The sequence below is a fragment of the Camelus ferus genome, chromosome 18 (assembly GCF_009834535.1).
Source record: "Camelus ferus isolate YT-003-E chromosome 18, BCGSAC_Cfer_1.0, whole genome shotgun sequence".
In the NCBI taxonomy this organism is placed as follows: Eukaryota; Metazoa; Chordata; class Mammalia; order Artiodactyla; family Camelidae; genus Camelus; species Camelus ferus.
In genome coordinates, this window is record NC_045713.1 from 14,078,509 (window position 1) to 14,092,032 (window position 13,524).

General features: G+C 61.8%; 2 protein-coding genes across 5 annotated transcripts; both read left to right on the plus strand.

Moving 5' to 3' along the window:
• The first annotated feature begins 298 nt into the window (after positions 1 to 298).
• TEDC2 (tubulin epsilon and delta complex 2) lies at positions 299 to 4,651 on the plus strand. Of its 4 annotated transcripts, none has more exons than XM_032460215.1 (10): positions 299 to 393; positions 489 to 587; positions 831 to 901; positions 1,017 to 1,431; positions 1,908 to 1,961; positions 2,556 to 2,649; positions 2,824 to 2,935; positions 3,041 to 3,142; positions 3,552 to 3,742; positions 4,055 to 4,651. In XM_032460215.1, the coding sequence occupies exons 1-10, from the start codon at positions 368 to 370 to the stop codon at positions 4,202 to 4,204; spliced, it is 1,314 nt and encodes a 437-aa protein (XP_032316106.1). In that variant the 5' UTR covers positions 299 to 367; the 3' UTR covers positions 4,205 to 4,651. The 4 variants fall into 4 exon arrangements, with proteins under 4 accessions (XP_032316106.1, XP_032316108.1, XP_032316109.1 ...); XM_032460217.1 differs by having other exon boundaries at positions 3,555 to 3,742; XM_032460218.1 differs by having other exon boundaries at positions 1,026 to 1,431.
• Positions 4,652 to 9,937: 5,286 nt separating this feature from the next.
• NTN3 (netrin 3) lies at positions 9,938 to 12,931 on the plus strand. Its single transcript, XM_032460220.1, has 6 exons — positions 9,938 to 11,289; positions 11,361 to 11,549; positions 11,636 to 11,785; positions 11,957 to 12,007; positions 12,135 to 12,209; positions 12,505 to 12,931. Exons 1-6 carry the CDS (start codon positions 10,362 to 10,364, stop codon positions 12,852 to 12,854), a joined length of 1,743 nt encoding a protein of 580 aa, XP_032316111.1. The 5' UTR covers positions 9,938 to 10,361; the 3' UTR covers positions 12,855 to 12,931.
• The last annotated feature ends 593 nt before the right edge of the window (positions 12,932 to 13,524 follow it).

Here is a 13,524-nt window from a genome sequence, read left to right on the forward strand (position 1 = left end):
CCTTGCCCTGTGCTAGGAGGCCCGGGGTCAGCAAGGCAGCTGGGCCCTGCTTTTGATTGCCTTCAATACAAAGACGAAGCCAGCCGTTAAGCGACTACAGGTGCCACCATCTACCCAGTTATCTAAACCAGAAGCCTCCTCGCAATCCGAGGTTCTCACCTGAGTTCCCTTCACTGCCCCGGGTCTGGGCTCACTTTCACAACCGCCGGGGGAGGGGCGGGGTTTGCCACTGGACCGTCGTCGGAGAGGGCGGGCCTTGAGCTCGCGGCTCGGGATTGGGTAGCGCGGGCGGAAGGAGGCGATCTTCTAGCCGGAAGAGGAGGGATTCTCCGGCGGCGGCAAATAGCGAAGAGTTGCAACAGTCTTCATGCTGCCCGCGGACTGCTCGCGCCGGTGAGGCCCGCGCCGCAGGAGGGAGCGGGGGCGGGGCGGGAGGGCGCGCGGCCCGAGGCCCGTCGGGTGCTGAGCTGCGGGTGCGTCCCTCCCAGGCTGGTGGCCGAGCTGCGGGATGCCCTGGATTCCTGCGCCCAGCGACAGCGGCAGCTGGAACGGAGCCTGCGAGTCTCCCGGCGACTCCTTAGAGCCTGGTATGCGGACCCCGAAACCACACGACTAGGCCTCTCTAGGACCGTCAGAACCCAAATTAGAGCCCCTGGGCCGGGAGGCCGAGCCCAACGCTCACTTCCGAGTTGCCGGTTGTCAGTGTTCACCCGGCTTTCCCCTGCAGGCCCGGGGACTGCTCCTAGACTAGGCGTCGTGGTTGGGGGGTGGTGTTGGGCCTGGGCCCTGCCTCCTGACCGTGCCACCACGGCTGCCCTGTGTCTTCACAGGGAACCAGCCGAGACCCCAGTTCCGGAGCCAACCCCAGGGCCAGAAACTGATGAAAAGGTTCCGTCTTCAGGTAAACCTCAGCCACCCACCTTCTGCAGGTGCCACCCCTGGTCTGTCTTTTGGAGTGCAGTGGTGAGGGACCCTTTGCGGGAAACAGTGGTGAGGGACCGCTACATGACTTTTAGCTTTCACAGCATGCTCACCCAGTCCCCAAGACCTCAAAGAGCTGGAGCTTCTGACCCAGGTGCTGGAGAAGGCTGTACGGGTGCGAAAAGGCATCTCAAAAGCTGGAGGAGACAAGGACCCCAGTGTGAAGTCTGAGTCCCTTGCCGCTTCCCCTGCCACCAGAGCCTCCACCCGACTCCGGGCCTCAGGCTGGACTGGCAGCCATGCATCAGAAACAAAACACCCCAGGGGCATCCGTCAAACCAGGGTGCCTGCCAAGGACCTCTCTGAGCGCAGGCTTGTCTCAGTGGAGGATCCAACCTGCATGGGGCGAGGGGCCCGAGCTGCCAAGGTGGAACCAAGACACAGGAGCCAACAAATAGTCCCACTGGCTGCTCCTCAGGCCCGAGAAGTTTTTACACTCAAGGATAAGGGGTAGGTCTCCCATACCCTCACTGGGGGAATCGCTGTCTCTACCTGATCAGATCCTGGGCAGCAGTAAGAGTCTGGGTTTGGGGTGATGGGGGGGGAAGGGCATTGAGCTGGAGGTGGGCCAGGAGAACCCCACGATGCCACCCCATGAGGCCCATGACCTGAAACTGGCAGAATGGAACGGTAGGCTGTGGAGGTGCCACGTGGGATGTGCTGGAGCCTGTCCTGCTCTCCTCTGTGGCTGCCCAGTGCCCTGTCCTCTTATCCACCCAGCCCGGGGGTTGCACATGGGCTCTAGAAGGCCTGGGCTCTGCTTTCTCTTCCCTCTGCCAGGCCAGACCTGGAGTGGACTGGCTCCCGTGGTCACTCTGGAAGCCCTGTCTGAGGGGGTGGGTGAGCCTCAAACCTGATGGGGCTGAGTGGGGCCTGCAATCCCCAGAATGAGGCAAGGCTGCTCTGAGCACCGGCTTCCCCGACAGGATCCTGCTGCAGCTGCCCATGGCCTTCAGGAAAGCAGCTTCCCAGAACTCCCGGTGAGGCTGAGCTTGGGGCTAGGTGGGAGTGGAGGGGAGACCAGGGGAGTGTGGAAAGCAGGGAGGCTGAGGCTTGTAAGACTTTTCAAGCAGGTTCTTCTGCTTTATTTGCTAGGTGGCGACACTATCTTAAGAGAGTCAGCCTACTTAGGACTGCTATAGTCATCTTAGACTCAGTGGGCCCAGCTCAGCCTCTCTCAACCTGTGGGACCTTGAGCAAGGCACTTAGTGTTTCTGAGTCCCAATTTGTCTTCCTTGTAGAGGTGACAGTAGTAGTACGAGCTTTATAGAGGTGTTGTAAGGGTTAAATGAGGTGGTGCCTGCAAGTGTTTGTGTTGTGCCAGGTTCAGAGCCAGCACCCATAGCCCTTATCATACATCCTGGTTACAGTCACTGCTGGCCTCTCTCCCCTTCCTTGAATTCTGTCCTAGTACTTCCCAGAATGGGGCAGCTCTGTCCCCTTTTCATGGATGGTGTCTCCTTGGTTCCCTGGGGCCCCTACCCTGGCCCTTGCCTACTTCTCATGGCCCAGCCCAGCTGGTTCAAATAACCACAATGCTCTTTGGTTCCCTCACTGCCATGTGTGCATCCCAGCCTGTGGGCCCAGCTCAGCTCTACACATACCAGTGATTCTGGGGATGCTGCTACCACTGCTAAAAACCATTTCCTCCAGAAAATGCAGACAACCGTATCCTTGCTGGGCTTGCAGGAGCCTGCGATGAGAGTGGGTGGAGGGTTGGGAGGGAGCAGAGGTTCTGGCTCTAAACCTGGTGAGTTTGAGGAGCAACTCTAGGACCTGATCCTTGGGGGAAAGGGCTGGGAGGGGCCTGGCCACGGGGGAATTTCCCTGACCAATGTCCAGTCAGGCTGGCCCAGCTCTAGGCTCAGTCCCGCAGAGGTGGAGGCGGAGGTAGGGCGCCTGCGGAAGGCCTGCTCGCTTCTAAGACTTCGAATGGGGAAGGAACTCACTGCAGGTTAGTGGACCCTGATTTGGGTTTCTGGTGGAAGTGAGGAGGGCTGGGCTCAGGGAGAGCTTCAGGACCAGCACGGACCTGGCCTGCCCTCCCTGACTCATGTAGACCCCAAGGACTGGATGCAGGAGTACCGCTGCCTGCTTACCCTGGAGGGGCTGCAGGCCCTGGTGGGGCAGTGTCTCCACAGGCTGCAGGAGCTGCGTACAGGTGAGACTCCATCCCCACCTCCACCTGTGCTGAAATCTGGTGGGGGGGTCAGAGTCCTCTAGCCACAAGGAAGTGTTGGGACTTTAACAGCAGCCCAGGAGCAGAGGCAGGCAGGCCCTTCCCCATGTCACCCCACTGCATCCTAAGTTCTCACTGGTTGTCCTGTGGAGCTGGCCAAGACAGCTCCCCCGCTCCATTCCCTCTCCCAACACACTAAGAACTTGCTTATTTAGCCAGTTAGGCTTGTGAGACTTAGGTGCTAGCAGATACCTGGTATTGCACAATAGTTATTTATGGACAATAGGGCTTCATCCAGGAGGCAAAGGGAAACTTTGCATCCCATAAAAGGTGAGTGGGGAGGAGGCGCCTAGCCACTGCCCCATGAGGCCTTAGCCCTCTGTCCTTACAGCAGTGGTGGAACAGCAGCTGGGGCCATGGCCTGAGGGGAGACTCCCTAGGGCCTCATCACCCTGTGGAGGAGGAGCAGACACTATCCGGAGCCCCCCATTGCTTCTCTACTCCAGTACCCAGGAGCTGCAGACCCTGGCAGCCCTTAGGCTGCGGGTGGCCATGCTGAACCAGCAGATTCACCTGGAAAAGGTACTTCCAGCGTGGGGAGTAGGTGACTTTGTTAGGGGTGCCCTGGTGAGGACTCCAGGTCTGCAGCCTCGTGAGGACTTGGCCTCGAGAGTCTATCTGTGCTTCTCCCCTCAAGACCCACCAGGGAAGGATGGGAGCCTCTGAGCCCGTGCACGTGCTGAGGGTGCTGGTGCTCTGGGAGGAGGGAAGGGCTGGAGCCTGGTGTGTCGAAGCCTGCTTTAGAATTGCCCCACTCCTCAGGCCTGCCTGTGGGGGCCCTGAGCTAGTTGAGACAGGGCCCTCCTGAGACCTTGGCCCTGTACCACCCTGCAGGTCCTGATGGCTGAACTCCTCCCCCTGGTGAGGGAACAGGAGCCCCTGGGGCCGCCCTGGCTGGCACTGTGCCGGGCTGTGCACAGCCTGCTCTGCGAGGGGGGTGAGCGCTTCCTCACCATCCTCCGAGAAGATGAGCCTGCCGACTGAGCCCTTCCCATGGCCAGGCGGCCAGGCCCGTCCCTCAGCTCCCAGAGCCCTGCAGCAAAGGCAAGCTGATTCTGCCCCCGACCCTGTCTGTCGGGGAGAGCCCCTCTTCCCTAGTCAGAGTTAAGTGAATGGGGATTAAGGGGGTTTTCACTAGTGTAGTGAGCCAGGGGCCCAGAGGTGTCCGTGCCCCCTTGGAAAAGCAGGCTTCTGAGGGTGCAGGGACTACGGCCTGGCTCTCCCTGAGGGGCACAGGGCCTTTGTCACAGCTGCTAAACCTGCTGGTCAGGGCTCGGCTGGGCTCGGCTCGGCCTTCCACAGGCTCAGGAGAACAGAGGCTCGTGCGGGCTTTTCTTAGCTACCTCTGTTTTCTCTTGCTTTGCACTTAAAAGCCACTTGTGTGACATTAAAACTACATTAGGAAGTATATATATATTTAAATCATACCAAGGTTGGACTTGGTGTGTGTTTGTTTTCTTTTTTTTTCTTTTTTTTTTTTTTTACTTACCGAGAATTTATGAAGTGTATTTACCAAGAACAGGCATATTCTTTCTGTAGTGAAAGGAGTGGGCAAGGCCACTCAAGGTGGGCCGCACTGGGGACTCACCTCATGCACTGGCCCTGGCACACCTGAAACCCCTCCCCACAAGTGCCTAGATTTGTACTGGGCACAAAAAAGCCACAAGCCTCTATCATAGTGGGCAGCCATCTCTCCTGGTGCCCGTGCCCACTACCACCTCCTGTGCTGTGCCCGTTGCTAGTGGCTGGTGTGGGCCTTCCACACTGAGCCACCTCCAGGGAAAGGGCCCATCACCTCCTTTGCTCCATTATTACCTCTGAGGCTCCCACCTACCCTGCTGAAGGAATCATTGTTTCCTGGAAGGCAAGAAAGTGTAGAGGTCAAAGTCAGATCGTGGGTTGACATTATAACTTGTCTGCTGCTGTGGGACTTTCAGCAAAATTCTCAATGATTTTGAGCCTCAGTCCCCATTGTCATACTGGGACAGTGGTTATTACCACTGGGGCTGGGGTGAAGATGAATCAAGATGATGTTAGATGCTTCACAGCTCTGGGCCTTGATGGGGGCTGGGAGGCACTGGTGTCACTAACATGAATCTTTACTGAGCACCCGTGTGGGCCAAGCACAACCCGCAGAGCTGGCGCACTAGCTCTTTGTGTGAACATTGATGTGCAAGACCAAGTAACACCCGCTTCCTCCCTGAGAGACTCAGGCCCTGGAGGCAGCTCATTCCCGAGAAGGCCCAGTCTTATGAGAGCCTGATGAAGTGTTCGAGATATGGGGGGATGAACTGGGTGATGCTGAAGTAGCCTTGGGGTGGCCCCATCCTGCAGGAGGCCCTGCTTGTAAAAGTCAGCAGGCCAGAAACCTTGGACATGGAGTCCTAGGTCTTTTGGGCTGCTGGGGACCAGATGACAGACCAAAGTAGGAAACAAAAAACCAGGGCATTCATTGCACTGAGGGGCTTCTGGGGAGTGGAACTCCAGGGTAGGGGAAGCAAGAGAGGGAGGTTACCTGGTGGACAAGCACCTCTTTCTGGCCACTCCATTGCTGCCTCCAGAGCTTATGCTCAGCTGCGGGGATCTGGAGGAACCCTTGATCTCCAGGGCAAATCCCACCACCACCGTGTTACTAGCCACCCCAGAATCAGTTTCCACAGCAGGTGGTCTCCATGACAGTCATTTCCTCCACTAATTCACTTGGTTTATTTTGCATCTTCCCTATTGGGCAGGGATGCTGTCCACCTCCATCCCTAGCTAGGCCCAGCTGGGTGCCCAGAAATTGTTGACTCAATGACCCACCCATCTGAGGCCAGTCCTGGGCACTGGTGGTGTCCTGCGGTCTGCTGTGAGCACCTGGGCCTTCAAGGGCAGGGAGGTGCTGCGGATAGCACGAGGGGAGAGGTCTGAGGAGGCCTCAGCACAGGGCACCCAGGGCAGGAAAGGGAGACCCTCACCTCTGAATTAGCGCCCGCCCACGCGATGCCAGGAGACAGCGGCGAACTCCTCCCACTGGCGTCACCGCATACCTTCCAATCCACTCTGACGTGGCGGGCAAGCTGGGGCTGCAGGGGCGCCCACACCCACCCCGAGCGCAGCCCCAGCGTCGGAGGCATGAGCTCGCACGAGCCCCCACCCGCGGCCCCTGCCGAGCCCCCGCGGGTCCTACGCGCGCTGCTCTTGGCCACCGGCGGCGCGGGGGGCTCGTGGCCGCGTTGCGTCCTGCCGTTCGGCGCCGTGGCTCTCCTTGCTGGCGCCTCCGCCACGGCCATCACCTTCTCGCTGCGCGGACCCCGCCTGGACCTGGCCCAGAGCGCGTCGCTTGCCGCACTCGGCGCGGGCCTCGGGCTCCTGGCCGCCGCCTTCCTATGCTGGCGCGCTCGGCGGCGGCGGAGGGCCATGCGCGGGGGGCGGCGGGAGCCGGGGACGCCCTGAGCCCGCGCGCCAATCCCTCTGCCCTGCGAGGTCACGGCGAGCCGGCGCCTCCTCCCTTCGGACCTCGTCCAAGCCGGCTGGCGCAGTGCGGCTCGCGGGTCCTGGAAACCTCCCCAGACCCTGTCCCCAAACTGTATCGTTCTGAACCGTTAGGAGGCCTGACCTTTAAGGGGGCTACAAGTCATTTTCCTCCCCTCCCCAGACTCGGCTCTCCCCTTCTCGCGCCCCTCCTCCACACAGTGTTGCTTTTCGGCGTTTCGCTTGGCGCGCAGAGCGGGGCTGGCGGCAGTATGCGCGGCACAGGGGCCCTGCCGGGTGTGCAGGGTGCGGGGCGGCAGCTGGCCGAGGACTTGACTTGGCCACCTTCCTCGGGACGAGGCGCCCTTCCCGAGCTGTGTCTTCCCCGCTGGGGTGGAAGCCTCTCGAGGCATAATAGGCACTCAATAAATGTTTGTGCTTTATGTGAACAAGTGGTGGCTTGCGTCTGATGAACAGTGGGATCCTGGGCTAGGCCTGGAGTATTTGATCAGTTGGTCTTTTAAGGGAAAGACCCCAGCCCCCTGAGGTTTGAGACTGTCAGGGTCCCTCGTTTCGTTTTCTCCCAGATAGGTTCCCTGAGCCCCAAAGCCAGCAACTATCACTCCAAATGGGGGCGAGGATGGGGGTAGGGGGACTGCCACCTGAAGAGTTGCAGGTGGGGACCTGGAGGTGGAGCCTCTCCTAAGGTGCCAAGAGTGGGCAGGGCCTGCAGAGAACTGTGAGGTGTGAGAGGCTCTATTTAGGGGCCGGAGCCAGATGGCTGAGTCCACAAGAAGAAATGATCCTGGGTTGGGTGCTGTGGGGAAGGCCCCCTCATAACTCCTATCACACCATCTGCCAGGGCTGCACCAGGGACCAGAAGAGAATGCATACCCTAGGGCCGTTCCAGGGAAGAGGCTGGGCTGCCTGCAGCCTCCTCCCTGGGGAGCTAGTAGTGCCAGCTGGCCCTGATCAACACTGCAGGCTAAGCCCTGGGGACCTTATACCCACACTAGAAGCCACCAGATGTTTTGCAGACCCTAACCCCAACTCATGAGGAGGCTGGGCCATACACAAAACCTGCAGTGCTGGGCAGGGAGAGCTGCTCCCTGCTTTCCTCCTTCCTGGAAGGACTCCTGAAGTCCAGATAGCCACAGTTTTGCTGGAGGTTTGTCTCAGGCCCTGGGGAACCACTGTGTTGGGCCTGTGCATTTCTCCCCACTGTGGCCACCTCCTTGCTTCTAACAATCCCAGAAGGATTTATCACATCCCTCACTCTCCCACTAGGGCTCCTCCCATCCCAGCGAGTTTTGAGGCTGATGATCAGAAAAACCTTGAAGAGGATGGTTGGAAAAGTGTTGTTTCTGAACCTCACCCATCCCAGAGCAGAACTGTGTGCCCTGTCAGCTCCCTCACTCATGCATGGCTGTTTGTTACAAGGGGCTTAATCTCTTCATCGAGAAGTTGAGGGACAGGTCCCTGTGGCACCTGCTTTCTGGGGCATGGGGCACCCTTGGCCTTCCTGTTGTTGTTAGAGGTGAAGGGAGAGGCTAGCAGCCCCTCTGGCCCTCCTGTCTCAGTCCTTCTAAAGTCTCCTGTCATCCCATCAGTCCCTTCACCCCACCCACCCTACCCGCCCTGCTGAATGTGTGCTATTCAGGCCTGGGAAAGGGCCTTGACCAGAGGGTGACTGTCTTCCCCCACCATCCAGTCTTCCCGCTGCTCTTTTTCTAAAGTCAAGCCCTCCTGCATCCTCCTCTTCTTCAGTATACCCTGGGAGGTTTCAGTGCCCTCCTGTCCCTCCTCTCCTAAACAGCACAAGGATTCTTCTCTCCATCCTCTTCTTGTCCATCCCTGCACTATCTCTGACCCAGCCCCCGCCTACACAGACACCCATGTGGTGTCCTCCACTTGCTGCTGGGCTGGGCCTGGCCTGGGGTCAGCCTCCCATCTGAAACTTCAGGCCTCAGAGCTGCTCCCAGGTAGGATGTATTCCTGTATTCCCTGCCCCCACTGCATGGGGCTGACCCTTCCTGAAATACTTGGCTCCCTCCATCAAGGACCTAAACGTCATGGGGAAGGGGTCTTTCTGTCCAGAGCAACTTCTGGCCCCTCTTGCCTGGGGCCATTCTTAGTTGCAGCTGCCTCACCCCCAGATGGTGCTCAGGCTACCCAGCTGGACTGTTTCCCTGCCCAAACCTGCTAGTATGTGGCTGGGACTCAGGAGTTCTAGCACTGAACTGTCTGTGACTCGGCCCTCCCCATGGATCAAACCCGACTCCCTACCTGTCACAGGAGGTCCTCAACAGCTGACCAAGGCCCTGAACCCCAAAAGGCCCTGTCACCTAGTGGGCTATACCTGCCCCCCACCCCAACATACACACACACATACATGCACAGCTCCAGCTTCCTCCCTGCCAGCTTTAATGCCTATCATGGTGATGCAAGTAGACACTCAGAGACCCAGGGGTGGTTTGGGACAAGAGTTTGGCCTGATCCCGGTGGGGAATGCCAGCTTCATCACTTAGGTGAGCTCAGGCCAGTCCTGGGGTGCAGTCCTTCCTGAACATGAGGCAGGAGGGACCCAAGTGAGCTCCCTGGCTACATCCGATACCTATGTAGCTAATGATATCCCAACAGCTTGGCAAAGTTGAATTATAGGCATCTGGCTGATGAGGAAACTGAGGCTTGGGCAAGTTAAGGAATCTAAACCACACAACTAGAAATTGGAGCAGCTTGGATTCAAAATCAGACCTGGCCCCAATCCTGGGTTCTTTCTACTAGAGCAGACTGCTGCCTTGGGGATACCCCAAAACCACCAGCCGGGATTGTCCTCCTTTGCCCTGAATGTGCCCTGTAGGGATGGGGGTGGGGGGAGCATCTGGGCCCCAGTCTTCAGATGCAGGGCCCAGCCTGCCTGAGGGAGGAGGCAGCCAGACCCCCGCCCAGCACGTGGCACAACCCCAGGAGCAGTCAAAGCCTGGCTGTAGGCCGGGGGCCGACTGGGTGGTCCCCCATGGGCTGCGTGGCTGAGCCACCCCTCCAACCCCTCCCGCCAGCACATTCCTGGCTCCCCAGCCCCTCCCCCGACTCCAGGGCCTCCCAGCCCCCTCCCCCGCTGGCCCAGCCAGTGTCTGAATCTGCTTCTGATTCCGGCTCTGCCGACGAGGCCCCCTCCCCTCCCCTCCCTTCCCCTCCCTCCTTCACGGCCCGAGCAGCCCCGCCCCCGGCTGGGCCCAGGCGTGCGCCTGCTGCGCCCCCCACCCCCTTCTGGCACAGCTCGCCCGCCCTCGCTGCAGCCGGGAGGAGGCGGCGGCTGGGGCGCCCCAGGCCCCGCCTGCCCTTGGCCCTTCCCGGGAGGCTGGGAGACCTGCTCTACCCGGCCCTCGGTGGGTGAGTGCGAGCGGCGGGTGGCGGGTGGGGCCTCTGCAGGCGGAGGCACCGAGAGCGGGGGCGACGCCTGTCATTGCTCCAGGCCCAGCGGGAGGACTCACCGACATCCCCGCTGCTCCGCTCGGCCAGGGCGTGCCCGCAGCTGCTCCCACCTCTGGGCCCCGGCTAGGGCCGCCTGGGGGCTCTGGTTGCTCGGCATTGAGGACCAGCAGGCAGAGCCTCGGAGCGGGCTCTCTCTCCCGAGGGCAGTGGCGTGGGACCCCGGCTGGCTGGCTGACCCACGGCGGCTCCGGCCATGCCCGGCTGGCCCTGGGGGCTGCTGCTGACCGCGGGCACACTTTTGGCCGCCCTGAGCCCGGGGCCACCGGCGCCCGCCGACCCCTGCCATGACGAGGGGGGCGCGCCCCGCGGCTGTGTGCCCGGCCTGGTGAACGCGGCCTTGGGCCGCGAGGTGCAGGCGTCCAGCACGTGCGGGCGGCCGGCCACACGGGCCTGCGACGCCTCCGATCCGCGGCGGGCACACCCTGCCAGCCTCCTAACCTCCGCAGGGGGCACCACAAGCCCTCTATGCTGGCGTTCGGACTCGCTAACGCAGGTGCCCCTCAACGTGACCCTCACAGTGCCCCTGGGCAAGGCTTTTGAGCTGGTGTTCGTGAGCTTGCGCTTCTGCTCGCCACCCCCAACATCCGTGGCCCTGCTCAAGTCTCAGGACCATGGCCGAAGCTGGGCTCCACTGGGCTTCTTCTCCTCCTGCTGTGGCCTGGATTACAGCCGACTGCCTGCCCCTGCTGATGGCCCAGCTGGCCCAGGGCCTGAAGCCCTGTGCTTCCCTGAGCCCCAGGCCCAGCCTGACGGTGGTGGCCTTCTGGCCTTCAGCGTGCAGGATGGCAGCCCGCCAGGCCTGGATCTGGACAGCAGCCCAGTGCTCCAAGACTGGGTGACCGCTACAGACATTCAAATAGTGCTCACAAGGCCTACCATGCTGGGGGACACCAGAGACTCCACAGCCATGGTCCCTTACTCCTACTCTGCCACTGAGCTCCAGGTGGGCGGGCGCTGTAAGTGCAATGGGCATGCCTCCAGGTGCCTGCTGGACCCCCAGGGCCATCTGATCTGCGACTGCCGGCATGGCACCGAGGGCCCGGACTGCAGCCGCTGCAAGCCCTTCTACTGCGACAGGCCATGGCAGCGGGCCACTGCCCGGGAAGCCCACGCCTGCCTTGGTGAGGCCCTGGAGGGTCGCCTGGGGATCTTAGACCAGGCGAGCCTATCCCTGACCCATCCTTCCCTGCAGCTTGCTCCTGCAACGGCCATGCCCGCCGCTGCCGCTTCAACATGGAGCTGTACCGACTGTCTGGCCGCCGCAGTGGCGGTGTCTGCCTCAACTGCCGGCACAATACTGCTGGCCGGCACTGCCACTACTGCCGGGAGGGCTTCTATAGAGACCTGGGCCGTGCCCTGAGTGACCGCCGAGCTTGCAGGGGTGAGCCACCTGCCACCTATACACCCTCACCCTCTGGTTTCCCACATCCCTAGATGGGCTTCTGACCATCCCACTTCTGTCCTTAGCCTGTGACTGTCACCCTGTTGGTGCTGCTGGCAAAACCTGCAACCAGACCACAGGCCAGTGTCCCTGCAAGGATGGCGTCACTGGCCTCACCTGCAACCGCTGTGCCCCTGGCTTCCAGCAGAGCCGCTCTCCAGTAGCACCCTGCGTTAGTGAGTGACGCCGCCCTGCTTAGACCACCTCAGCCGAGGTCACCCCAGCTTTCTCTGCTGCCTACCTCTTCCCTGAGCCCTGCACATCCCCCTGCCCCCCTCAACTGTCTCCTGAGCCCTGCAGAGTCCCCTGCCCCCCTCAAACGCAGGCCATTATCCCATCCTCTCCAGAGACCCCTGTCCCTGGACCCACTGAGGAGAGCAGCCCTGTGGAGCCCCAGGGTGAGTGGAGGTCCCAGACCACCATGTCCATAGGGGGAGGGGGTAATGGGTTCAAGGAAGGGAAGAGGAAAGGATGGGGGAAGGAGGTGGGGATCTGTGCCAACCTCCTCCTGCGCCCTCCTCCCAGACTGCGACTTGCACTGCAAACCCGCCCGTGGCAGCTACCGCATCAGCCTGAAGAAGTTCTGCAGGAAGGACTACGGTAGGCTGCCCTGAGGCCTCCTGCCCTCGACCTCCTCACCTTGCCCTCACTTTCCCTCTGGATACCCTGACCCTAGCTGGACCCCAAGGCCATACCACACCCCTCTGGTCCTCCGCTGTCCCTGTCCCCGCCCTGTCAGCCCCCCGTGGCCTTCGTGTGCTCGCGATGCTACGTGTCCCCTGTGGGTTCCTCCTCCGCGCCCCTCCCACGCGCCGCCGCCGGGTGCTCCTCTGCGCGGCCCGCCCCCTCCGGGCCCCGCCCCGCCTGAACCTGCCTCCTCTCGCCCCCCTTGCAGCGGTGCAGGTGGCAGTGGGCGCGCGGGGCGAGGCGCGCGGCTCCTGGACGCGCTTCCCGGTGGCCGTGCTTGCCGTGTTCCGGAGCGGCGAGGAGCGCGCGCGGCGCGGGAGCAGCGCGCTGTGGGTGCCGGCGCGGGACGCAGCCTGCGGCTGCCCGCGCTTGCTGCCCGGCCGCCGCTACCTGCTGCTGGGGGGCGGGCCCGGGGCCGCGGTCGGGGTCCCCGGGGGCCGGGGCCCCGGGCTCAGCGCCGCCCGCGGGAGCCTCGTGCTGCCCTGGCGGGATGCGTGGACGAGGCGCCTTCGGAGGCTGCAGCGGCGCGAGCGGCGGGGGCGCTGCGGGGCGGCCTGAGCCCGCAGGCCGGGCGGGGACCGGGCTGGGGCCAGGCGGGGCCCTTCCCACACATCAAGGCGCACGTTCATCCAGTGCATCAGCCTGCTGAGGAGTCTTTGCTCACGTCGCGCGCGTCGCCATCTGGGCCCTCGCCCGCCCCTGCCCCGCGCCTCCCTCAGTGCCTCGAGCTCCTGCCCAGGAGGGGTGTAACAGACACAATGAAACCTCCGCCCCAACCCAGAGGGATGTAATAGCCCCAAAGAGTTGTTTCGAGGCCCCCCTTGGCAGATGTCATTCCAGAGGACTCCTTGGTCCCCCACCTTGGAGCTATCTGCCCCCCTGCAAGAGGGCACCGTGATCCCAGAGGGCTTTCACAGCCGAACGGTTAGAGGCTCTGCGAACACCCCAAGGAGGTGTCACCCCAAGGGCCCCTGTGACACCTCCCCCGTGATGTCGTGATCCCTCAGCGTTCCCACTTTCCCAAAAGGAAGTGACCCCCTCTTCCCTAAACAGTTATGAATCCCATTGTGACGCCAGGACCTATAGAAGTCTAAGAACACCCCCAAGAGCCGCTGTGACTCCACCCTCCCCATGGACTCTGTGATCCGCCAGAGAGCGCTCTGACTACCCAGGAAGCACCGCGGCCACCCACCATAGACGTCTTTGGACCCCCATGGGGCTCCATGCC

What these genes read in the sequence shown, in the direction of transcription:
- TEDC2 (XM_032460215.1), top strand. Translation starts at nt 368, where the DNA reads ATGCTGCCCGCGGACTGCTCGCGCCG. An exon ending in CCCGCGGACTGCTCGCGCCG is followed by an intron (nt 394 to 488) that starts GTGAGGCCCGCG and finishes CGTCCCTCCCAG; the next exon opens with GCTGGTGGCCGAGCTGCGGG. An exon ending in TGAAAAGGTTCCGTCTTCAG is followed by an intron (nt 902 to 1,016) that starts GTAAACCTCAGC and finishes CATGACTTTTAG; the next exon opens with CTTTCACAGCATGCTCACCC.
- NTN3 (XM_032460220.1), top strand. Translation starts at nt 10,362, where the DNA reads ATGCCCGGCTGGCCCTGGGGGCTGCTGCTGACCGCGGGCACACTTTTG. An exon ending in GGAAGCCCACGCCTGCCTTG is followed by an intron (nt 11,290 to 11,360) that starts GTGAGGCCCTGG and finishes CCTTCCCTGCAG; the next exon opens with CTTGCTCCTGCAACGGCCAT. An exon ending in TCCAGTAGCACCCTGCGTTA is followed by an intron (nt 11,786 to 11,956) that starts GTGAGTGACGCC and finishes CATCCTCTCCAG; the next exon opens with AGACCCCTGTCCCTGGACCC.